This window comes from Varroa jacobsoni, unplaced genomic scaffold (assembly GCF_002532875.2).
Source record: "Varroa jacobsoni isolate VJ856 unplaced genomic scaffold, vjacob_1.0 contig00072, whole genome shotgun sequence".
NCBI lineage: Eukaryota > Metazoa > Arthropoda > Arachnida > Mesostigmata > Varroidae > Varroa > Varroa jacobsoni.
The window spans coordinates 152,600-177,606 of record NW_019214406.1 but is presented as its reverse complement, the minus strand read 5'-3'; the positions used below and the strand labels follow the sequence as shown (position 1 = coordinate 177,606).

The 25,007-nt window shown below is 36.9% G+C and overlaps 3 protein-coding genes across 3 annotated transcripts; 2 read left to right on the top strand and 1 right to left on the bottom strand.

Annotated features, from left to right (window-relative positions):
* Window positions 1-1,937: 1,937 nt before the first annotated feature.
* Window positions 1,938-5,481, bottom strand: deltaCOP (coatomer subunit delta). The gene is made up of 4 exons (XM_022851124.2): window positions 4,448-5,481; window positions 4,058-4,357; window positions 3,792-3,924; window positions 1,938-2,532 (listed from the first exon to the last, which is right to left on the bottom strand). Exons 1-4 carry the CDS (start codon window positions 5,285-5,287, stop codon window positions 2,270-2,272), a joined length of 1,536 nt encoding a protein of 511 aa, XP_022706859.1. The 5' UTR covers window positions 5,288-5,481; the 3' UTR covers window positions 1,938-2,269.
* A 128-nt stretch (window positions 5,482-5,609) lies between these two features.
* On the top strand, window positions 5,610-7,053 carry mRpS24 (mitochondrial ribosomal protein S24). The gene is made up of 2 exons (XM_022851125.2): window positions 5,610-5,822; window positions 6,617-7,053. The coding sequence occupies exons 1-2, from the start codon at window positions 5,673-5,675 to the stop codon at window positions 6,926-6,928; spliced, it is 462 nt and encodes a 153-aa protein (XP_022706860.1). The 5' UTR covers window positions 5,610-5,672; the 3' UTR covers window positions 6,929-7,053.
* A 1,899-nt stretch (window positions 7,054-8,952) lies between these two features.
* Window positions 8,953-23,023, top strand: LOC111270740 (uncharacterized). Its single transcript, XM_022851126.2, has 12 exons — window positions 8,953-9,229; window positions 9,938-10,118; window positions 12,110-12,258; window positions 12,907-13,359; window positions 13,515-13,623; window positions 13,862-13,998; window positions 14,574-14,752; window positions 15,123-15,444; window positions 15,805-16,365; window positions 18,112-18,295; window positions 19,483-19,722; window positions 20,430-23,023. Exons 1-12 carry the CDS (start codon window positions 9,140-9,142, stop codon window positions 20,720-20,722), a joined length of 2,898 nt encoding a protein of 965 aa, XP_022706861.1. The 5' UTR covers window positions 8,953-9,139; the 3' UTR covers window positions 20,723-23,023.
* The last annotated feature ends 1,984 nt before the right edge of the window (window positions 23,024-25,007 follow it).

Here is a 25,007-nt window from a genome sequence, read left to right as displayed (position 1 = left end):
ACTGGAGGCTGCCATTTATAGGCTGCCTTGTCTTAGTACACATAATTCTTACCTGCGGACGTCGCGTATCGATAGAATCTTTCTTGTAACAACAACAGCAAACGTCATTCCCTCTTTGTTGGGTGCGGTTCTAAAAATACATCTCCTTTGGTGTATGATATTAAATTACTCGAATGAATTTGGCCTAGAAATTGACTTCAGTTGCTGTGATAAAATTAGCTAAAGTAGGTGATTTTGCGATTCTTCGGGCGTCAACCAGTAACGCGCTTGGACCCCAGCCCCAGCATTTGAGCCATTCAAACGTCTCCTGGCTCCTTTTATAGGGATCAAATACGGTCGTATTCTCGGTATTATCATCTGATCGGCGGACCCGCTTCGGTCTCTACGCAAACACTAATTTTTTCCACTCGCTTATGCGCGCGGCTCTTGTTGAACGCCGATCTTATCGACTCTATCCAGTCACCACCAACATAGAGCGCACGGGCTCTGCTTGTTGTTGACTGGTAGCAACGTGGTTCCCCGCTATTCAATTTGCGGTTAGACAGCCGTAAACACACAGTTGTTGACAGATTCATACTGTAACAGTTATTGCGTTACAATATATACTTTTTCATGTAGTAACTATTATATATATATATAACAAAACGAAAAAAGAGAAATGTAAGTACTATGTCGAATAGCGGCAAAGGTAAGCTTCCAACTGAAGTGTAAATGGAAATAGGTATTCTAATAAACATTTACATGGAAATTATGGCTATTAGGATGTATCTAATATTATACGACGTTCTTAAGCGATCTATATATTGTACAGAGTTTCTCGCTATTATAAACCTGTTGACACGGTTCGTCTTTACGTATTTCGATTTCGTCAAACCTTAAACACTTTTTTATTCAAGTATGAAGCAATCCAGGTCAATTAATTATAATACATACAGAAGGCAAAGTTACGCCAACTACAGTTACAGGAATACACACTTATCACAAATAAAAAATAAGCACGTTGTAACGTGTTTGTCAAACTGAATCGATCTGTGTCCGTTTGAAAGTATTTAGACCCATTTTCTTCAATACAACGATTACCCTCAAAGCATATCTTGCGACGTTTGACATCTTTATCTTACTGGCATTAGTAAGATGGTTTCTACTATTAATAATATTCTTCGTTTAATACGAAAGGTTACTGCCGGATGTCTTAACGTTACATACGTTTCTTAATGACTAGTTGGTCCATAAATGAATAGGCCGATAAAACTGAGTCCGCAATCTTGAAACCTCATTAATTTTCGTCTTGTCAAATTTTTTTTCGTTTTTGTTGTGAGGAACAAAAGCCTTTGCACAGATTTCTAGCTTTCGTGACAATATAAAAGCAGGCATTGTAAATACATATGATGGGATGAATACCAACAAGAAATTATGTACCGATATATATATATATATATGACCATATTTTTCATTTGATGAACGCGTTTAGACGCCCGCTACAGGTTCTGCACTTGGCGAAGGTCGTGCTCTTATTTCTGATTTTGTTGCGGCTGCTACTACCTTTGCTACGTCCGACAACTTTTTTCGTTTTGTGCGCTTGTTAGGAGTATATATTGATTATATCGGATAATATGGAATAATGGAAGATTCATGCCTGAGCATTGTGAGCAGATTACAAGAATGTTCAAATAGCAAAGGTAGTCATCTTAAGCATGTGTACGACTGAGTAGTCAGTGCTGAGAAGCCTTTATCTAAAATGACAAATACGTTTAATGTGCACGAATAATATTTGCCTCTTTTTGTATACAAACACTATTTGCTTACTTATTTCTACTTAAGCAATTATAAGCCAACTATAATTTCAAAAAGACTACATTTGCCCCGCCCCTTCCCCCTCTTTTCTTTTGCAAATGACAGGTACAAACTATAAATGATCTTCCATACAAAACAATAAGTAACACTGAAATTATATTTTTTATTCTTTACTTGATGTGTACCTATAGTTCCAATAAGTTTTCACCTGCGAATGAGGAAAAATCAGCAGGCAGTTGAATGCACATAATTTTTAGAGCATAAATTGTTGTCACCATTACCGTCGACCTAAAACGACTTACATTGGCATCCACATTATATATAAAGTGATCAAGAGTTATGTTAACCTCGTTACTCATTTTGGTAACAATTATGAGTAGAAGAATATTGCAAATATCAGCCCACAGAATTTCGACAAAGCCTAAAGCAGCATGCAAAGGAGACTTGATCCCCCAACGACCCTTTTAGAGTCTATTTAAGACATTTGATACTTGTGAGATTCCGCTATGAAGCTTTGTTCAATCGAGTAACGCATAGGTTGTTTCGTTTCTGCGTGTTGCACACCAGCGACAAGAATTTTCGAATAAAGTGTGTTTGATGAAAACTGTACTGTAACTGGGAAGAAATCATCAGGTCGACCGCTGGCCGTAAATTCTAGCGTGCCAGATGCTGAATTCGAGTCAATTAGTTGTATACGCCATTCCAAAGCATTCCGACGTGACTCAAAGTTGTACTCTCCTAAAATATAATTAGATGACATTAGCATTTACGGCATCAGTTTCCGGCATATTTGACATCAGTAATCCAGATAATTTTTTGTTCATACGTACATTAGTATGAGTGAATTTAGATTCATGAATTTAGTGGGAGGATAAGCATCTACAATCCGGAAAAATCATTAAAATCCTTTAATAAAATATTAAGATTTCATGAAGTTAATACCTAGCATATCACAGATAATAATAATAATCCATAATTTCTTATTTGTTTTTTCTGTGAATGCCCATTTTGTAAAAAAGAGATCAAACTTACACATTAAAAAAAAACTAATACTTTTTGCGAACAATGGTGATTTTAAATCATTTGCATTAGTTACAGAAAGGTATGGTATATATCAATAGTCCAAGTACTGTATCCACTTAAGGGATATGAGCATTTATTACCGACAATTTAACCGCGGTGGACATCTTTTCCCCACAGAAAATCGATGGGGCATACTTCGCCGCACATAGTGGGAATGTGATAGATTGATCCTACTTTGAGCCTATTATATAAACTTTGTTAGGTTTGTAGTAAAATATATTTAAAATGGCTTTAACTTCTAAAGTAAACATATTCCGATTGAAAGAGATTTTATTAGAAAATTTATACTGATTTATTCATATATATACCAGAACCCGTGCATACATCGTGCAGATTTCTGATGAATCGTGTACTATTCTCTTTACTAGTTGTCCCTACTAATATTAAAAATCGGTTTTTGTAGAGTATTGTACGTTTGTTTTCTGAACTTAAGCTTAGCCCAAACATAAGTATTCGAAAAATCGTTAATATTTGGATAAAAACTATTCTCAGCTCAAAGCACGTTTATATATGTTTACCACGAACGAGTTCAAGAGTTGTTGTCGTTGCTTCTCTCTGTTTCAAATTCGTAGCTCCTCTATCGATAGATTCCGCGAGTTTCCATCTTTTAAAAAGACAGAAGTACTGAATGGCCAGTATTGTATGTGCTATGCATCATCTGCTGGTATATACATATTATATTAGCAAAAAGTAATTTGTTTAAAAATAACACGTTAGACAGTGCTGGCTCATTGATGGAACTTTTTATATCGTTTATATATATATACCGATAGGGCAGAAACAGAAGAAATGTTAAACTCAACAAAGATGATAAATATACCCCACTCCACATTTACTCTCCAGTTGAGTCAATGCCTTCCGAGGTATGACGAAACAGTAGAGATCTTGAAATGATATTTAGGAAACCTACATACCTTCGCACTCGTGGACGACCGGCGGATTCCCATGACACGGTATTTCTATAACGACCTCTTTAAGTTCCAAGTGAGGATGCTCAAGCTGGTACTCAAGATTACAATCACATCCTCCGTTGCCATTGTCGTTTACCTGTTATTTTCAAAAACAGCCGGTATGTTCACATCACATTGACTACCAGAATTACATTCTAGCAGTTAGTATGAATTACTAGCCGCCTTTCTTACATAAAGATACTGTATATGCTTGTTTTACATGTACGTACCCAGAAGCTAATGGCGAGAGGAACCAAGCTTTCGTCATTACTTTGCAGACGCCACTTGAGGACTCCAACATCAGCATTAACAGGAAAAAACTTGCCTTGAGCCTTTAGACCAATCGTACCAGAATTGCGGAATAGGTCCTTATCAATATTTGGATGCTGATTAAACTGAAACTGCCGCGGATCTTTGTTCTCCATCTGAATACGGACAAGAGCGCAATTCTCATCTGAGATTCGTAACGTGAGCATACCATGAATTTCCAACGATTGGAGGCCACCTTCGCGTAGTAACTGGCAAGCAATCTGAAAACAATCAACCAACAAAAATTGGGTAATAATCGACATTGGACCGATGTACTGATAATGTTATATTAAATTTAGATTAGATAATACCTTCTCCTCGCAGGTTAAGTGTACCGCCTCCTTCTTAACTTGTTGACATGTTTCTATTAGTTCTTTACTGGAAGGTGAAGCCTTGACTGATGATTGTACCCTCTCGCCCTCTTGTTGAAGCTGATTTGCAAACTGATCCCACTCTTTAGCTTTAGACCCCAATTTCAGGCCTTTCGGACGAGCTGTATTAGAAGGATAAGCGGGTTTTGGAGCAGAATCTGAGGTAGTCTGAAATGAAGAAGAGCCGAAGCTGCCGGAATGAGGACCTCCACTCATACTACTGCGCCCCATCGATCCAAGGGTGCCTTTCCTTGCTGCTTCCGCTCTCTGTTTCTGCAATTCTTTCGCTTTTTCTTTCATTTTCTGCTTAGCTTCACGCTCCTGGCTTAAACGAGCAGCGATGGCAGCTTTTTCTTCCTGTGAATCCATCTCAACGAACGTTCGAATCTGAGCGAGGGTAACGTTCTCACGGTAGCCCATTGCTACCAACTCATCAAACGCCAACACTAATTGGAGAGATGACATTATAACATCATTCTCCTCTAACGAGTGGCAATACTCTGCAACAACTTTCGCGAAGAGGCGAAGCATTTCAAGATCTTCTAAAATGTTAGAGGTCTTTGTTGTAATAAGGACCATGAAAAGTTTGTCCAGCAATGGTTGGTAGACGTAGCGCACTGAATCAGTTTCTACAAATGTATGTTGCCTTGCACTTTTGCCTAATAGTCGAGGAAATGCAGCAAGTAAGCCTTCGATGCGCGATCGACTCATTTCCACAAATTGCCGAGAGGCAAGCGGCTTCCCGGACTTCGTAATCACAGATGCCGACAATAGTACCATTTCGTAAAGTCGACTTCCTACCAAACTCTGTTGGGATATAATGAACCCCTATGTTTGACCCTAACTTGACCCACTCAAAACCGAACAGCAGCTACTTTATATTAGAGCAAATTTTGTATTGCGCGAACTTGGTTTTCGTAGATGCTCTAGAAAGTAACACTTCGATTCCACGTCACTCAGCTGACAGCAGATAGTTGTCTCAGCACCAAATCAACATCGACCGACCAAGCAATCTGTTCTGCTATTTAGCTATGTTAGCGCCTGGCTCAAAAGCGCCGTGTTATTGTTGTGATTAGCTCAGTTGCTACATCCGATGTTTAAGCTAATTTTTCGGACAACCACAGTATTAGTCGCGCATGAAAGTGCAGACCAGTATTCCGTTACAATGTTGTGCACACAGGTTATACGCCGAGGTATTGCGACCTCTCAGACGCTTTGTAAGGCTCAAGCGGGACGGTACAAAGTAACAAAAAATCGAAGCAGGCCACTCTCATACGAACAGGCGAATCCACCGCATCAGATCGCACACAGGAAAGTGATAAACTTTTTATCTTCATAGATCCAACACAAAATATTCTGAAGCATGAACGACATAATGCTTATTTTCGTACTTCATAACTCTATTTCTTTACTCCCGTTTTTGGAGTATAAACTGCTCAAATATTGCCTCTCTAATTCACGCCAACTTCCAACAGCCTAACTGTCACCAAAAGCAATAGTAACATAGCATAATCTTACCGGTGCGCTATCGTATGAAATTTATAGGCCCTATTAGGTATCAGGAGACCCCGAATATGGAAGCTATCCCTTCCCAGGTTTAAAAAAGAATAGTTATCTGATTTACAATTCTCAGATTATAGCATTTATAAAAATATTCTTTACGGCTTACGGGCCATCCTGGATCCCTTAAGTATTCTTATCTAAATAAACATTGCTTGTGCATGTACACGCGTATGTGGCGCAATATGCCTCAGGTGCTGCAGTACGTCGCTGGACAGTTCCGATAAACCAAATAAACTTATACCTATTTTATTTAGATAAATTTATGTTTCGAGCTTTATGGTTTTTACTGCCATTAAGCATTGTCTCAGACAACTGGCCTTTAGCATGAAGCAAAGAGTGTCTACGCCCGCTTTCGACTGTTACGCACCCCTAAATTTAATAGGCCAATACGTTACTATTGAACCATTACGGGAATACAATAAATATACATGCATCACAATTACCGATAAATGGTTTGATTAAATACGTTTCTTTGCTTACAGTCGTTTCCTAATATATGTTCACAGTTTATATCAAAACAAGTTGTTTTACTTATGCTGCAGGAAGGCGTGGAACTCTTGGAACACATCAGGACTTCGTGATGGGTTGCGTGCTTCTGAAACAGCTACAGAAGACGTGTTCATCCGCAAGTTTATAACAGGAACATGGCATCAATTATTTGTTTCTGAAATTTTGATCAAACGACGTTACAATACAATCTACATTGGGGGAATCATTCAACGTACAATTCTGCCCCGTAAAGTCTACTTCCTTATCGGATACACTGAGGAAATTCTTAGTTACATTCTCAAATGTCCTATCAAATTAGAACTTCAGAGCACCCCCGATGCTAAAAATATGATCTATAAATATATTTAGGGCTTAACACGAGTGCAGCATCTTTCTGGTCTTGCAAAGGGCAGGTGTCAGTTCATTTATAATCGTTGTAAAAAATGCAGTAATTAATTTTATAAATACACCCGTCTTGAAAATGCAAAAACCTATATTGTTGTCTTAACTGCCTTGTAGTTTATATGAATCAATTAAACGCAATAATATAATATGTAACTATTTAAATATTACCTGACAGTGCTTAGGTTATTGATCTGTACATGTAGAAGTAAGACCTTAGAGTAAGAATTAAACTGAACCATAGATATCATCCCAATCATAAATAGGTAATTGCTTGAGGCAACACCCAATAGCGGTTCCGAACGTGAAACTCCAGGCTCTATACTGTTAGTTCTTAGAACATGCCGGGTAAGATTATCGATGGTACAAGACGACCTTAGTCATATTTATGCAGGCCAGTCCAACAAGTCAACTTATTAGGTATAAGTTCTCCCGAAGTATTTTACTAACACCGTTGGTTAATTGTATCGGAGTGCCATCAATACAACCACGGTTATAGCCCACAGTACTGCTGCTACACTCCGATATGTTGCTTGAACCGTCGCGTATGTAGCTCCGGCTGGTTGTATATTACACGCTCAAAGGATTCTATTGAAGTAATTACGCGACAGGTGTAATAGAGTAGTTATTCCTTGATAGAAATTTTCTGCTTAGGAGAAACCACTATACAAGATCAAATCTTTCGCTAGCTTGTTTACTATAAGGAACCTTTAAATCGTCATCGACTGTATCGCTAGCAGTTTTAAAAATAGTTAATGGAGTGCTGCATAGATAGAGACGAACTTCGAAAGCTCATTACATCCGAGTGAAGCCAATTTACCGGATGCGGTAAGATCGATTTCACATACGCTACTGAAACAAGTTTTGCGAGTGCTACTCCGCGAGGAAACTTGACCTTGACAAAGCACGCTTAAAATTGTTTTAGTTTTTAGTTATGGTTAGGATTCGTATGTGCCTCTAGGGAAGCCTACGCTTTTAGCCTGGTCCTTTTTCATAACAGCCACTAACTATTAATCTACTCACGATTTACCTATTTGACTTAAATATATCCTTGTTCTAAATTTTTCATTTTCATTCAGTCCACGCTACACAAATATCTGTAATGCAGTTCAGTAATATAACATTTTTTAGTTATTAGCTAGACATCCAGCAGGGCTGCATCCTATTATTGAGTTTGGATGGCCACCGTCGTTTTGTGGTAGTCAGTTCAATTTTAATTTCCTCAATAGTAATAGTATTTCTTCATTAGAATATTTTTCGTTTCACCGTCCTTGTGAATGCATATATATGCATAGATTGAGGCTCCATGCGAGCAACGACATTGGAGGTCAAAGTATTATTATTTATATTAAGGATTATTTGTATTATTTCATTTCGTAAATTGTTGCGCTTTGTATTTCCTTTCACCCTCCCTTTTTCCAGACTTAGCAATACCTTACTAAGTTCTCATTCTTATCCCTCCGTTACTCAATTTAGCTCAGATAACATTCTTACTGGGTGTTTCCCCGTTAACCTCTTACCTTCATGTACTTATTAGCTCAATCACATTATCTCAATTTAATACCCGCTTTAAATTCGCGTTGGATTTTGGTTCTAGTTACAGTTTCTATATGCCCCGAGAAAGCAGTTTAGGTCAGAGCCCTCCAAATCAGATAACGAGGTAACTGTGTGCCATAGCGATCGATTTGTCCTCGAACTGTAATTTAGGCAGATTAAGTGTGGCATCGATGGAGATTGATAAAACCAACGGATGAAAAGACACGCGGTAAATGCGATTAATAAATTTTGCATATATGATTAATATAGGATTTGATGCTTGGAGAAGTGTCGACATTCAAAGAAAACATTACTACTACATGATTTCGTATTTGCGCCTAACGTCGAAAATCAAAAGCATCTCGACAGGATAAGCAGGCGTATTTGTAAACAGCTAAAACTCGTTGGTCTTTTGAAGCAGACGATAGATTGCCTTATGGCGGTTATGAATCCACTGCTAGTCGGAACCGCCATTCTCTATGGGCAGCCGTTAGAACTAGAGTAGAAGTGGCATTTATCGATGAATTTGGTGCCTAAAATTGTGTAACAAATATATGTGTTTGCTTGATGAATTATATATTAGGATATAAGACAATTGCTTTGTAAAGGTTGTGAATCGGATCTAGCCTTGCGATACTGAGTATGGGAAAACGACCTCCCAGTAGGGAAATCCGTCAGCCTTCGAAAATGTTACAGAAACGTCGCCATAGCTGGAGACCACCACAGCAAACGGTAAGTGCATTTCCACACCAGCTGGTGTGATGAACACTGGCAATGTATATATAGATATTTTTTCTTGGACATTACTTTGAAGACTTTTGGTGTTTTTTTTGCTTCCTAAAACTTATATGTTTAGAAATAAAAAGATGCATGTTCCTATACGTAGGTATTAAATTCTTAAAGCATGCAAGTCGCGGGACTTGTTTAATTTTTATGATAGTACAAGACTTTTTACAGTTAAGATGCTTTTTCTAATACATATTGGTGCAGCTGGTAACTTGTCAGGTTTTTTTCTTTTTTTAACAGATTTTACTTGTCTTTCCGAAGATTAACCTTTGGCCCATTTTTAGCCGTTTTTCAAACTTTTAAATGCATTTAATTTGTCTACCCATAGTTTTACGTGTATTCTCTTAGAAACTATTCCTATATCATAAGATATCGAAATCATCGTATTTTGAAAAAGTTAGTTGTCAACACTTGCGTGAAAAATTTTGCGATACAGATAAAGCGAAAACGGCAGGCGAAGAAATAGAAGAGAAATTCGCAGCGGTATATAATAATTAAGTATTAGCATAAATCCCAAATCATAAAAGGAGAGCAGTAAGAACAAAAACCGGTCTTAGTTTTTTTTAAACAATTGATGAGATTGGAAGTATGTCTGATGGTCTATAGCTCATGCTGGTGACGGTAGTTAACTTGACCTTTAACATTTTTTTTCAGAAATCTACGAGGGGCGATGTTTGCGTTGCAAGAAGGTGCCGCAAGGTGGCAGCTCGCCTAGAAAAGTACCGGATCTTGAACGCTGAGTTAACCCAAGAAGTCGCTACGTTGAGAACTTCTGATCGATGCAATCGAGAGTTTCAGATAATGTTTGATAGATTCACTTTAAAATTTGCCCAAAGTACGTTTACAAATTATTTTATTCTTCCTTAGTATTAAAAATCATTGAACAGATTTTTAACGCAAGAATTATATTTCAAAAATTGTATATAACGTGCGCTTGATTGATGATAAAATTGATGTTGCTACCTGCAATATTTTTATAGAAAGATCGTACACATGTTGTAGAGAAACGTTTAGCTTTATTATTTTGACCGTATAACCGTTGGACAGACATTTGGGTTTGCTTGGAGTTATGTGATATTTGTTTGTTCAGGATAACACTGCTCAAGATTTTTGAAATTGTATAGCGGTAAAAGGAACACGTGTTTCTAATTCAGAATTTTCTACTCAAGTCAACAAAAATAGTACATACAGCTCCTATTAATACTAACCACGACGAATATTCTATTTCGTGTGTTATCAATACGATTTTTTAGAGTTTTTTTGGTTAGTTCAGCTCCAAGAAACTATAATGCTCGCGTTTTGCTCCACATTTGTAGCAACTTATTAAGGATATGAGAAAATATTGTTTTAAAAAATCCTGCGTATGTGTTCGGTGGTACTGACCAATTGTGAGCGATTGGCTATCTATATGGAGAGGATACGAGCGTCCTAAACCCAATTAATCCCTGGGATATTTTTTTAATATCATTATACTTCGATAGACTAGGCAAAATAAGACTTTAAATCACTGACAAGTCTACAAGTAGTTGCTGTAGGGACAGTAATCTATATCCCGTAATAATTACTATCCTACAAGGTGGCAGGCGGGGGTTGGCGAAGAGCAACGTAATGTACGCTGAGTCGCCAAATATATAAGTTGTAATCGTTTACCGCGTCTTTCTTTCTTTAATCATCTTAAATCTTTAATCATAAAAAAATAGGTTGTTCTGGAATTCAGTGGTCCGAAACTTGTACAAATTGGCAAAAGCAGTTTTTCGTTCTTAAATAAAGCGGGTCTGTTGGTCATAAAACTGTATATGAATGCCACAGATACGTTCAAACACCAGTATAGGAGCTAACATCATCCACAAAAGCGACCAAAAACAAGCCGGCGTCGGCCATGGCGACGTATACCCCTGAGACATCCAGGATTTTTCGTCTAGTCATAGTGGTGACTTCTTTTTAAACCGTTGGCTGCTTTTGTACGATAACGATTTATTTGATGAGTATATTTGCACCTTTTTCTTTTTTCTGCATTTTATCTTAGTTATTAATTTATAATTCTCTAAAGATCAGAAGTAACCCACTGAAAGTAGATTATTCAATTGAAGACAAAAACCGTGGACAGTTGAGCTTGTCAACGTTTAAATACACTCAAACTGAACCAACCTTATTAAATAGGTGACTACATAATTTCAAACGTTTCCAGCGAAACCTTTTTAGGCGCATAGAATGAAGGTCATGTCGACTTTCAGATTTTGGTATAATTTTTATATGCCAGGGTGTTGTAGTTATACCATATTCTTTACAACTAACGTAGCTTTCCTGATCAGGCTTTGAGAGTTAACACTGTGAGTTGCTGTGAACCTACAGAACGTTTTAAATAATAGTGAGTTTAAATAGCCTTGTTTCCGCATTTGTTACTTCTTAAATCGTAAGACAATCGACGATTTTTCTACTAAAAAAACTATCTGAGTTTAATTATTTTTATTTAACCTGAGAAATTAATGGAGCTGTGCTTTTTAAACGAGTGCTAGATTTTCTTTTGTTACACAAGCTTACGACTGTGAAATAAGTCACACAATTGCGCGTTTGAGAGAAAAGGTGTCGTTACCGTATATCACACATACATTTTTACGAATAATTTTGAAAGTTTGGATGCGTTATTTGCCAAGTTTTATGGAATTTTATTGGAAATATAGCATTTATATAACTGAACATGGAAGCAAATTTTTTGTTACACTTCTTATGGAAAATTCCGATAAAGAAGTAGCCACCTGTTCATATTTGGTTTGTCATATATCCGTACACATATCTTTATGCTGTATTTCGATTGAGTTTTTTTAGGTGTTCCTCGTGTGCAGGTACTGAAGAAACGTCTTGAAGAGTCTTACGACACACTCCAGGAGCTGGAGGAAATGATTAACTGCTTTTCAAATGCGGACAGACTTCGGTCGTTCTTACTTGGTGAAGAAAGTTTTAACTTTGGCGTGACGGTACGTACGATAACTGATATTTTTATGAATTGTTTGACGTGCAGCTAAACTTTACCGCATCAACATTTTTACCGTGGTTGTCGTATTTTTATCGAATTATGAGCCACTACTCAAATTCTTTACTGCTAGTTTGTTACTGAGTAAGTATGCCACCTGTCGCAGCATTATTCACACCAGTCCAACTTAACACAAAACTATAAAACCTGTCGCTTTTACTCTTTCGGTTTCGAATCACCGCTGATAAAAAAAAAATCAGATTTTGTAAAGCAATGCTTAACTTTTCTATCTAATTAAAAGTTTAAAAAAAAAATATATATATATATATATATACATATATATATATATTTTAATTTTTATTTAACTTTTAATTAGATATTATAATTCCTATCTGATTAACAGACGTAACGCAATTTAGACTAAAACAAAAATTTAACGCTTGTTGACACTACGTTAATCTCTGCACTACTGCGCCGCAAGCTATCACAGCTTACCTAAGGTATATATCTGGTCAATGAATTTCCTGGTATCGTGGGTATCAATAGATTTTTTCAATCAATTGCTAAATAATTTCTAATATTTTCATGTATATATTGTCTTTACAATGGTGAAGGTCACAACTTGGTTTTACTTTGGATTATTCCTTTCCAGGGAACTGTTAACAGTGAGCCGACGAGAAGCCCACTTATAAAAGAGCCTCCACCTAGAGAACATCGTCGGTTTGATGAAAATGGAGAGATGGACACAATTATTGAGGAATACGAAAATAGTTCTACAGCAAGCCTAAGCATTGCAACAAAAGAAGTGAACTCTAGAATAAACGGCTTTGAGAGCGAAACCGAAGCTGAGGAGTCAGTGATCTCCCTCCCACCACAGGCCTCAATCAATTGTGGGAAAGAAACGTCAAAGTTCATCGCGCAAAACATGGAAAGCGAACCAAATCATAAGAACTTGCAAACACAGAGTATGAAAGAAGTAACTACGAGAGGTACAAACCGATGTGTTACAACCACGCATGATGGAAGTCGAAGAAATTCATTTCAGTTGACCGAGCCACCCTTATTAGATAATTCAAGAAGAAGTGCGCGTAGAAGTTTTGCCAGGGTAGGATATATGTGATATTGATAATTCGATTGTGCTTTTTCCCAACTAGAACGTAAATTTAAAAATGCTTTACCAAATTGTATAAGCTATTGTACTTACGGACTGTAGTTAAAAAGAATTCATTAATGAACGAATATAACACTGTGGGTTTTTAGGCGGAAAAGGATAAACCGGCGAAGACGTCAAGTCGGCATAAACAGTCCGCGTCCTCCATTGTACTCAAAGAAAAGCTTCGACTAGAAGAAACGTTTGAAGATGAGTCTGGTAAGCAGATGCTAATAATCAATGTATGGTAACCAATAAGGACGAGGAATCTCTTAATGTTTTACCATATAGTTGGCATCGTAAAATTAAGTACATTTTTAAACAAAATCTGTTGATACAGAAAACTGTTGATACAAATATACTCTTGTGGTTATCGATGATCTACTACACCCAATAGCAGGAGCGCTAACGGATAAGTAATTATTAGAGTAATGACCAGATTCTTTAACCATTTCAGGGCCTCTCTTCAAGACATCTATTCCTTTAGACACATCTATTGCTACCCAAATCTTTCCTGGCCCAAAACACGCGCGGAGTAAGACATTGCTTGGTGAAAGTCCGCCTAGTACAACTGTAATAAACAACACTATTCCGGTAAGAGTTTCCATTTTCTAATTGATATTACTTGCAAATGGTTTTACCATGACATTGAGTTATGTGTTCGGTAACTTGGTTTATATCAATGTTGATGACAAAATATAATTTAAGTTTTTGTTTGCATGTGCCTCGGACGCATGTGCGGATTCATTGAGAAAAAGGACTAAAAGAACGTTTAAAGAAGAATTTCGAAGTGTTTCTTTGTATATAATATTTTCATCCGTATTAAGTAATGTGTGATTTGGATATTTGTTAATAGACATACATCTACAGGCTCAGGATTGAGAAAGAGTGCTTAGGATGTTTATGGATGTTTTTAATTGTACGTGAGGAGGGCCAACATCTTGATCAGGAAAAATACTTTTTAGTGTAAACCATGATTTGCATAGAGGTACATTTTCGCGTTTTCTATTAATTGAATAATTCTTTTCGTGAACTAGTATCAGTAATATATTAGTGGTGTTGTAGACGTTGTCTGCATATGCTTATACCAACGGACTTATTTTCCCTGCGGATTAACTGATTTTGTTTTACCAAAAATACAATGAAAACAAATTGTTCTCTGAGAACAGGTTGCTGGAAAATCGGACGAAGATTTTTCACAATGTGCAGATTCGACGAGCTTCCTATCAGAATCCCCAGGCCCGACAGCCGCTTTTCAAGACGAAATTGCTGCGGAACGTTCACCCACAGCAATTAATGTCGCTCAAATATGGGCAGAAGCACGCGCAGGTCTGCCACCTGCAGAAAGGTTAATTATTATGATTGATGTCGCAATGTGTGTTTGATGCAATTTCTCAGATTATTTTATCAATAACAAAATGTAACCACGGTAGTAAAAAAATTGTAATTAAGTACTCGGTTAACTGTAATACATTATTTTGATCTAGAATCTGAGATTCGCACCAAAAAAGGAAAGCTAGCCACTAATAAATTAAATATTAAATGATTTTTTTCTTTAGTAAGAAAAGAACTCAGTAAGAAAGAACTGTTTATGGCAAATCAAGTTGAAAGCAAAAAAACAACAATTAACTTGAAACAACTTTTTTCTAATTCTGTTGTTGTTAATGATATTTAAGTCTTAGATTAATGTTTTCTTTATAAACATATTTGGTGTGCAGGTCACCTACGTGCACAGGTGTAGGTGCTGCGTGGCTCGAAGCTTTACAATCTGTGCACTCGCCCTCAAATATCGAAGACGGTTCATTTCTTGCACCTTTAGCTACGACTATGGTCGTTTCTAAAAAGCCTCCTTTATTTACCGAATATGGCAACAAGATCTTAACAACTGATCCTTGTAAGTCAAACTCCCAAACAATGATTTCTCCGGTAAATAGTGCTGAAAGCGCAATTCCGCGAAGTTCTGAAAGCTCCACTACTCTACTAGTGCTGCCCCGAAACGGCCGTTTGCCTACAAGTACACCAGCAAACTCCAATAATAAGGTACTCTTATAAGGAAGTTTTTAATTATTATTCTAGTTGCCAAATTACAACTAGTACATAATACAGAAATAAATAGTACTTTTCATGCTGCATGTTTCGCAGTGCAATAAAAGACTCGGATGACATGAGAATGACAAAATTTAGCAAATTCATCATACAATACTAATTTTTTAAAAATGATACCTAAACGAAAAAATATTGCTGAGTAGATTAGACTAATTGAGTGAAAAAATATTTCCTATTTACTATATATCTCTTAATAATCCGCTAATTCATTGTCTAAACGGTGCACGTACATGTTTGTCAGTTTTAACAAATATATCTTTAAATCTCTATTACACGTTCGCTATTCAATTGCAGTCAAATGGAGGTGTTGTTAAACCATCATCACCAAGATTGTCGATCATAGAACTTCGGCCGCCTTTTGAGCGCGTAGACGATAATAAAATGGATTTCTTGCAACAGCAAAACGTAGATCGTAGGCCTAGAAAACGGAAAGCCACTGTACAGCAGCGCTCACCAACAAGGACTAAAGATCAGCATGTTACCTCAACAGTTTCCTCCCTAAGCCCATGGAAAAGCGCATTGCGAGCTTCGTATGAGGCACAGAATAACTTTGGGGGCCAGACCAATGCCCTAACTAAAAATGTTCGATTCAGTAACATTAATAAAGTAAATCCTACGCAGAGACAAATGGAAGCTGTGGTGTATTCATCCCCATCGGCTCCAGCAGAACCTACAAACCTGAACGTTTCAGAGTTTAGCAACGAGAAATTCCCTCCCATTGCATTAATAAACTCGCCCTTAATCAAAGGTTCTCGGGCCACTGCCTCAAAGAGTCGTCGGAAGCATCGCATTGCACCAGACTGTGCGAAGGCCATTTTCGACAACGCCGACAGCAACGACCGAACTATTAACGAAGTATGTTATATGTAGCTCGCATAACTGAGTTTATCAACTTTTGTATACTACGTAGTTATTAATCATTATAATTACTGCTAATTCGAGTGGGTTTTTAAAAACAATAGAAAAGTAGAAACCGTAGAAAAAGTAGCAGCCTTAGATCATGTTTCTTCCTTATCGAGTAAAACGTCCGAGGAAGTACATAATATGGAATTTGTATTTGAACGAAAATTAACTAGCATTGTGTTTCTTTATTTCTTTTTAAACCATATTTCCAGTAGCTTATCATGCAAGCTAAGATATAGATCGGGATGAACGCCAGTGAGATCTTTTTGTGCACCCACGATAAAGTATATAAGCCAAATAAAGTAAAAAAGCTAAAGAAAGTAGCATTGAAAACTTCCGATGATTAGGTTCCCACAAGGTTGCATCAATTTTTTAATGTGCTACAAAACCGCAATGATAGCCGTTTTATCATGAACTAGAGTTGCAGAATTCAGCAATCGGTCTTTTTTGACAAACTATTGCACAAACGGTTTTCCAACGCCGACAGTGTTGTTAACAGTGCATTTACATCGGTATTGTACACTATATGGTAAGCATGCTGTATTTTCCAGAATTGTCTTCCACAGTATTCTTCAAGGGTTTAACACGACCGAATTTGTTTTTGACGTGCAGCTTAAGCACCTTAAGTTCGCATGCAGTAGGTTTGGAGAATCCAAACACGTTAGTTTCTTGTCAGTCTCAACGATGGAGTCTGTTGTATGGCATTACCTTAGGCAATATGATTTAGCTAACACACTGCAATTTTTTCGTTCGAGATTGTTAAAAGAGAAATCTAATGAAGACTAGAAGAGTGTACTTCACGCAAAACGTTAATGTTGATAATTTGGCCCGATTTGTGAAAAAAAAAATTATTTGTTCCGAGCGCCCTTTAAGCACTCAAAAGCGATTGTCTGAGGGATATATCTGAAACGCAACAGTCAGCACTATAGTTTATTATATTATTCTGACACTGTGTACATTTGCAATCATTTCTCATTGTTCAAAACTGATATATCGGAAATTAATGACTATTTAGTTTATTACCGCTTGTTTGTTTTTATAAATGTCTATGGTATAACACCATAACACTGTGCAAAGTACACAGATGTATAATGCACAAAAAAACCTATATTTAGAAATACAATAAAACCAACCTAATGGACGATGAAGACTGACAAGGTACCTGTTATGGTGCTGAATGTACGAATAAAATAAGGACCCTTCGAAGTCTGTCGGGTGTAGCATTGCTTTTCGCAACGCAGCTATCAAAATAAAATGCCCTTTACTTTAACCGTACGTAGAAAGGAGATGGATAACCAAGTAAAGCCATATACAAAAGAATTGGCTTTATCATCCAGCTGGTTCGATAAATTTATGTTGGAGTTCAACCGAGAGCTCAATATATTTAAAGAACGGACCAGCTCTCAACAAATGAGTAAAGGGCCTACATGAACTAACTCCCATAGCCTATTAATAAGCTGATGGCAAACATTTATGTTTTTTGAACTGCGTTAATTTGCCTTTAATTCTAAATAGTTTGAAACCCAATATTGACGAAATATAGGACTGCGTCTTCTGCTTTTTAAAACTATTTAGATTCATTTTTTTTATCCAAAGCAGCTCAACTCCATCCCATTTTAGTGCACTTTGATTTTTATAAGTTTTTTTTTGGGGGCTTTTACGCTTCTTGTACTTATAACACATATTTTTTATTCGTAGGAAGCTAAGAACGTCACTAACCGTTCGCGCCGTATAAAGGAGCACGTTGCATGTAACGAACTTAGCCCATCATCCATTTCTGGCCTATCTAGACAGCCATCATGTGCCAAATCTCCGCAGACCAAAATAACAGAGAATACGACCATATCAGAGATGAAAAAAACTTTTGCAGAAAAAACTATTGGTATGTATAATTTTGTCTTCTGTATATATAAGACTACCAACTTTTTTTTTAGTACTAATTGAGTCAATTGCCTTTGAAGCATTATACGTTTGTTAAGTATGTGAGACCACATGAGCAGGGTATTTTTCTACAAATTTTTCTGAGGTCCCATCCCTAAACAACCCTGTAAGCTGAATCATTATCTAACGCTACAAAGCATCTTCACATAACGTTATTAATGAATACCTAATGAAAATGATTTGAGATGTCTTATTGAATGAAAAATATAAAGTCTGTACATGTTTAAGTATAAACAGGGCAGAAATTGAAGCAAACTTCTTGCAAAGATTAAAATATTTCACTCTATCGGTTTATTTTTTTGTATTTGTATTTTTAGTATTTGTAGGGTCCTACTTGTAGCACTTACATGACGAGCACGATACATTGTGTAGGCTGTGTTCTTAACCACACGAATACGTGGGAATCGTACCGTTGCTTTTTTCCTAATCACAGGAATACACGGGAATCGTCCTTCTGCTGTTTTCTTAATTACACGAATACAAGGGAATCGTACTTCAAAATATTTAAACATTCGTACTCTATTCATGCTTTTACCTTTAATTTTTAACAGATGGTAACAATACTGAAATGAAACAAATGAAATTTAGCACCATAAAACACTCTTTTCTTTACCAACCCCCAGTCTTAAACGGAAAGTGGGAGCACAATGCACACGAAAAACTGGTGAGGCGCAGCGTTTGGCAGGTACTATGTATTCCTAAAACCAGGCTTGAAGACTACTATGCAACATGACGTACAGAAGCTTTGTGTACTATAAAACAAAAAAAATCCAAAGTTATAGAATCGTTTTTTAAACATGTAAACCCCCAAACAGTGTTCAAAGAGAACAGTAACAGTACTACTCTTGCAGGTTTTTACGATTCGCCATTAAGGTTTCAAGAAACCAGTTTTCTTTGAACGAAACTGAATGGCCGAGGTTTGAACATTTTGCATGTGCTAGGTCGGCATGCATAACTCTTCTAGTACAGGGCTGAGTGACTTCTTGTGAGCACTCTGTATGTTTATAAAAGAGATCAGAACTCTTGTCGCTCTCATGCTATAATTTACGCAGATATGTGAAGTCACTCAGGTAAGAGATTCATGGTTATCATAAAATAATTCTTGTTCTTGTGTTTGTGATCATTAAGAGCGAAATCCCCGGGTAACGTACGTTGTGTCACGCCAATATGATGCTGATGGACATCATACAAAAATACAAACTGGAAAGCAACAACAGGAACCTAGCCAGGATTATATGGGCGAAATAAACAACGCTTCAGTTGGGAATAATGAAGCCACAGGGGATTTGCAAACCTGTATAGCGGAAACCGGCGAGTCGACGGTTGTTGATAATACAACTTTTGTCCTCGGATCACGCAAAAGAAAAGGTACTTGAGTACGTCTGATATAAATATATTTCACTCGATATAACAATACGTGCTATTGGAGGTATGATATTCAAAGAACGAAATCTCTTGGTTTAATAGCAGTGCCTCCTCAAACGCTGTACTTTAGCACGTTTCAAAAGTCAGGTTTATTTTCGTTTTTCAGAAATTATTTAAGAGACTTCTTTCGCATTATTGCAATTCGGATTTTTCCTGATTTTTTAGAAAGAAAATATTACCACAGTGGCAGTTAAAAAAAAAAACTCCATATTTCAAAATTGAACATATTTAAACTTTTGAGAAGTTTATAACATTAGTAGGGTTTTACACGCGTCATGCTGGTTTTTCTCGTACGCTTTACATGGCATTCCCAGTCTGTTTAAAGGTGAAAACCATAATCAGTCCCCAATTTTACTAAATAAAATAAAAAGATCTTATTTAGTATATACCACGGACTTATGTTCGCAGCCATGGTTTTGGTTGCCTTAATGTGTACTTCAATGTAGAACAAGAACTCCATTTATTCGCCATTCATTCGGATCTCCTTTCTCGGAAATTTAAAACTATGCTATAAATATGTTATTAAGATAACCTATTTTGTGCAAGTCATAATACAGTAAATAATTTGAACTACGGCTAAAAATCAGTTAATCTAGTAAGACAAAAAATATGGAGTAACAAGCTGTAATGTTTTTTTACGTACGCTTTAGTTGAATCCCCTGTAGCTAAACGATCTCGCTGTCAGTTACCAGCGGATAATAATCCTGAAAACGTCGCCGTGAAAACAAGTTGGCACTCTACACGCAGCGCTTCGCCCACAAAAGGAAACTCACACTCGAAAGAGTGTAATATTTCTGCAGATAACAGTTCCGTTCTACTGTGTCCTGCCCAAGTCATTCTGACGAGCGATGCGGAGTCGCGTAGAAACCGCAGCTCCCGCCGCACCTCAGCGATCGTAAGCTACGTAGAGCCATCGTTGAGAGTTAAGATGCGTCGAAACTGAAGAAGGCGTTCTATTACATAACGTGACATGGACATAAATGCCAGTAGTCAAATAGGCTTATTATTAAGATAGACATTGTTGTGATGTTCAAAATGCGATTTTATCCCACGCTAAGCAGAGGTAAAGGTGGACATGTATATCTAATTAATTTAGGATTTTGAAACCTGCTGATATGAGGAAGCATGTTGCACCTCTTTCTGTAGGGAATGTTTGTTCCTTGTTAAATACAATGTGCCTGAACCTTTAAGGTGCTTGTATCATCACTAGTGACTAATGAACCATAGTTATCCCGGCATAACAAAAGAATCAATAAATAACAAAAATTAATTACGCTCGAATCCAGGGCAGAGGAAAATATACAAATTTGTAAAGCTAAGGAAAAGCACTTTATTCCGCATTGCCTATTGCATGTACATTTTTTTCTTTGTTCTCCCTTTCCCACCTAATATGACTGGCAGGCTTAACATGCATATTAAAATGTGCATGAAGATATTAATAGAGATAATCGCTGAAAGCTCTCGATGCCAAGCTTGTATTAAAATGGGCGTGAGAAATAAACACACGGAAAAAAAATAGAAAGGTGATTTGTGTGCCCATTTATTCGCATATCAGAAATTTCGGAGACAGTTGTGGCACTAGCTGTTCATTCGCAGTGGATGAATATATATATGTGCGTATATATAAGCGTTTTCTGTCAATGCTTTTAAAAAATTCAGCTAAACCGACACTGCGGTCGTTAAAGTTATAGTATTAAAGTTAATAATAATATGTTAAACTTACGGGTTTGTAAATACAGTCTAAATTTACTGCATGAAAACGCAACATTGATAAAAAAAAGGTTATCATCCGTGCTCCTAGTGCAAATATGCATATCTATGATCATTTATTGATATTCACAGTTTTTCTTAGGAGCGGGGTGGTAAAAATGTTTAAGTGGCTAAAGTCGAACAGATTAACGATATGTTTGCGTAGACAGTATGCTAAGTACACTAAGAAAGCGATAGTCGCATAAATTTATCATGGAAAGCTTCATTAGACAATTAAGTTGAAACTGTGCATAGTCTTTCCGCGTTACACAAAATTAATTAATAAAAATCATGTGGATCGAGATTGAAACGAAGATATATATCTTCATCGTGTCTTCGTATATATATGCATATAGAGATGTATATGTATACAAGATAAGTTTAAGTCCCAGGAAAGTTGAAGTGCGTAAGCACCATTAACTGTACATATATAGCAACGAAATGCGGATATGAGTATGCACCTAATACAATTTTTCATCTTTCTAGAACATTTACATAGTTGAAGTATACATTATTGTAGCTATCGCATTTTAAATATATGCTACGCCATTATATTAGAATTATAACGATACATAAATGTTACTGCGGTGTTTAGCAAATGTGGCGCACAATTACATTCGCTTGCTATTTGAATAATTTGTGTATCTCTTGCTACCTTAATAGATAAGACATGAAGACCCATTAACTGTCTAACGCATATAATGTTAGAATAACGTCATCTATATATATATATATATATATATACAAATATACAAGCCTGTTGTACACTCGTTAAAAGAGATTATAAGACACTGCTTGGTATCCCAAAATATCGACGTCAAGTCTACGGCAAGATGTGGATTTCGTTTTTCGAAGGCAGTGTTGCAATCCATCGTAGGTTAATGAAAACACTGGACAACAAGCCCTTAAGCAAAACAATAATGTGAGAACTGGTTCAAATTTATAGGTTGAGAACTGCGAAAGAGGTGATTGTATTACGGGGCCTCGAATGAATAACGAGTTTAAATGATCACAGAACCTTCCCGTCTATTGCAACGGTGCGCTTCAGATGAGTTTTTTGCTAGTAACAGTTGCGCGAATCATCATTGGACTACACCATTGGTGTTTCGACCTGTACTAAACTCAGTTCGTGAGGAACCCGTGTTTTTATTCTTTATATTCAGTGCCTTCGTCACAATTTAATATAGGTTTCGAGGAATGTCAGATTAATACGACGGAGAAAGGATTATACATACTATTTACTCAAAAGTTGTGATCAGAATTACTTGTTCTTTCGTTTGAGGTTTTTAAGTACAGTCACTTTCTCTTCGGCCTTCAACACTTAATTTTTTATTCTTAACATGACCGTACCAGTAACTAGCTGCTTTTCACCTGCAGACCTCCTTGCCCAGTGTAATCACCCATTTGCGATGAATTTCAACAGCATTCTTACCCCCGAGACACAAACATAGTAGCTAATCGTTGACTTTTAACAATAAACCATATATTTGCCTGACAGATTATTATTTTTTGGTGATATCCAGTGAGTTCACATTCTAAGTATAGCTAAAAACCTGCTGTAAATATTTACCAAATTTCATCTGCTAATGTTGCCCGACTTATGAGTTATTCAAAAAATATTAAGCTGCTGCAGCTATACCTGGCAGACCTTCCAACTGAATAACATTTAAACACCGAGTCTTTAAGAGAGAAAATTTTGAGCGTAAATACTTTAGTTTTTTAGAAACTTGATAGTGAGAACCGTTTCGACGCGGATATAGGTGTTTTGTCTGAATACACATATTCAGAATACAGATATTCAGATATATATGTATATATAGAGTGTGAAACTCCCGCGTTTTTTATTCTTTTCTTTTTTCTGTTGTTGACTGTTGAAAACGTTTTCCCTGCTCTATCAATGAGTTATTACGCTATTGTGTTGTGTGTGCAATTTTATTTTGAGATAACTTAGAAATTAGTGTTTCAGATTGAAAAAAATGCATGTTTCATACTTTCTGTGCTATACATTTCGTCGAGGCCAAAACGCTGCTGAAACAGCTCAGGATATATGGCGTGGGTGTGGTCATGGCTCAAATGCAAATGTCAAATGCAGGTTGCTCAAGAGTAGTTTGCCAAACTTAAAAACGGTATTCGGAACTTATAATAGGTTCACTTTGACATCGTCTGAGTTTGAGGGAAAATGGCTGGCAGTCAACTAGGGAATTGTCCAAAAAGATGAGCTGCAGCCACACGAACGTCGTTAATTGCCTCAAATCCCTTCGGGCTATACAGGAACTTGAGCTTGGGTACTTTATGAAATCTCTAAATCCAACAAAGAATAACAACTTAAAGCTGCATCTCGACGGATCTCGCCCGTTTTTGAATGTTACACGGCAACAATGACTGATTTTCGCACAGAATTGTCACCGGGAATGTCTGTACGTCGGCATGGACCAAATGTCGGAAAGGATGGATCCGGAAAAAAAGCTAAAGGCTTAGGTCACCTCAGATCTTCATTTAACAAAAAGCTAACCTTTGCGTTTGGTATGACTGCAAAGGCCTGATCCACTTAGAATTGCTTCGCACGAACTAGACAGCTGATCGACGCGTTTATCTAACCCAGTTGCATCGAATGAACCGAACTTTTCAACAGAAAGGATCCGCTAAACGAGGTTAAATGATCCTCTGTATGACAACGCGAAACCGTACATAGAAAACGCTGTCAAAACTGCCCTTCTGGACTTTGAATAAAAGATTTTGTTGCACACTTCATATTTTTCGGATTTAATAACGATAGATGTTCGCCTTTTCATTCATCGGGCCACTTTCCTCCTCGTGACAAATCCTGCTACTTTAGGAGATTTATTTATTATTTATTATACTATAGGAACCACTTTAGAGGCTGCATAAAAATGGGAGAAAATCATGGATAATGACGTGGAATATGTAATACAATAACTTCTCGAGGGAATAAAAGATGGGCTGTTTTGTACTCTGTAGAAAAAGCGCAGTAATTTTCTTTTAAACGTTATATATATATTTATATATGACAGAAAGAGAGAGAGAGAGGGGAAGTGTATCTGTGTGTGTATGTCTGTATGAGAGAGAGAGGGAGAGAGAACGAGAGAGAAACGTCAGTATGATAAAATCAGTGCGGCGACCGATACCCTTTAGCATTTAAGAATTTTACTTACACTGTTTTGAACACCATGCACTTTGTTCAGAAAATGTTGCAGAAGAATCATGTATTAACATTCTGTTTATATACTTTGGGCACAAATACCTAACAAAATGTCTTGTAATACTTGAGATATAAGGAGAAGTAGCCAATATTTAAGAGTACACACATTCGTGCGAAATAAAGCAAATAACACAGTGGGAAAGCCAATTGGTTGGTAGTTTAAGAACAATGACGGCAGTGACCTCTCTAGCCGTAGTCGAATCCCTGCTGGAATACTTTAAAATAATTATGGAGGGAAGGCTGCGGTGTGTACGCTGCT

Coding starts and splice junctions, on each gene's coding strand:
- deltaCOP (XM_022851124.2), bottom strand. CDS start 5,287: ATGGTACTATTGTCGGCATCTGTGATTACGAAGTCCGGGAAGCCGCTT. Junction 3,925..4,057: donor CTCTCGCCATTAGCTTCTGG/GTACGTACATGT, acceptor TGAAAATAACAG/GTAAACGACAATGGCAACGG. Junction 2,533..3,791: donor GGTCGTCCACGAGTGCGAAG/GTATGTAGGTTT, acceptor ATTATATTTTAG/GAGAGTACAACTTTGAGTCA.
- mRpS24 (XM_022851125.2), top strand. CDS start 5,673: ATGTTGTGCACACAGGTTATACGCCGAGGTATTGCGACCTCTCAGACG. Junction 5,823..6,616: donor ATCAGATCGCACACAGGAAA/GTGATAAACTTT, acceptor TGCTGCAGGAAG/GCGTGGAACTCTTGGAACAC.
- LOC111270740 (XM_022851126.2), top strand. CDS start 9,140: ATGGGAAAACGACCTCCCAGTAGGGAAATCCGTCAGCCTTCGAAAATG. Junction 15,445..15,804: donor CAGCAAACTCCAATAATAAG/GTACTCTTATAA, acceptor ATTCAATTGCAG/TCAAATGGAGGTGTTGTTAA. Junction 19,723..20,429: donor CGGATCACGCAAAAGAAAAG/GTACTTGAGTAC, acceptor CGTACGCTTTAG/TTGAATCCCCTGTAGCTAAA.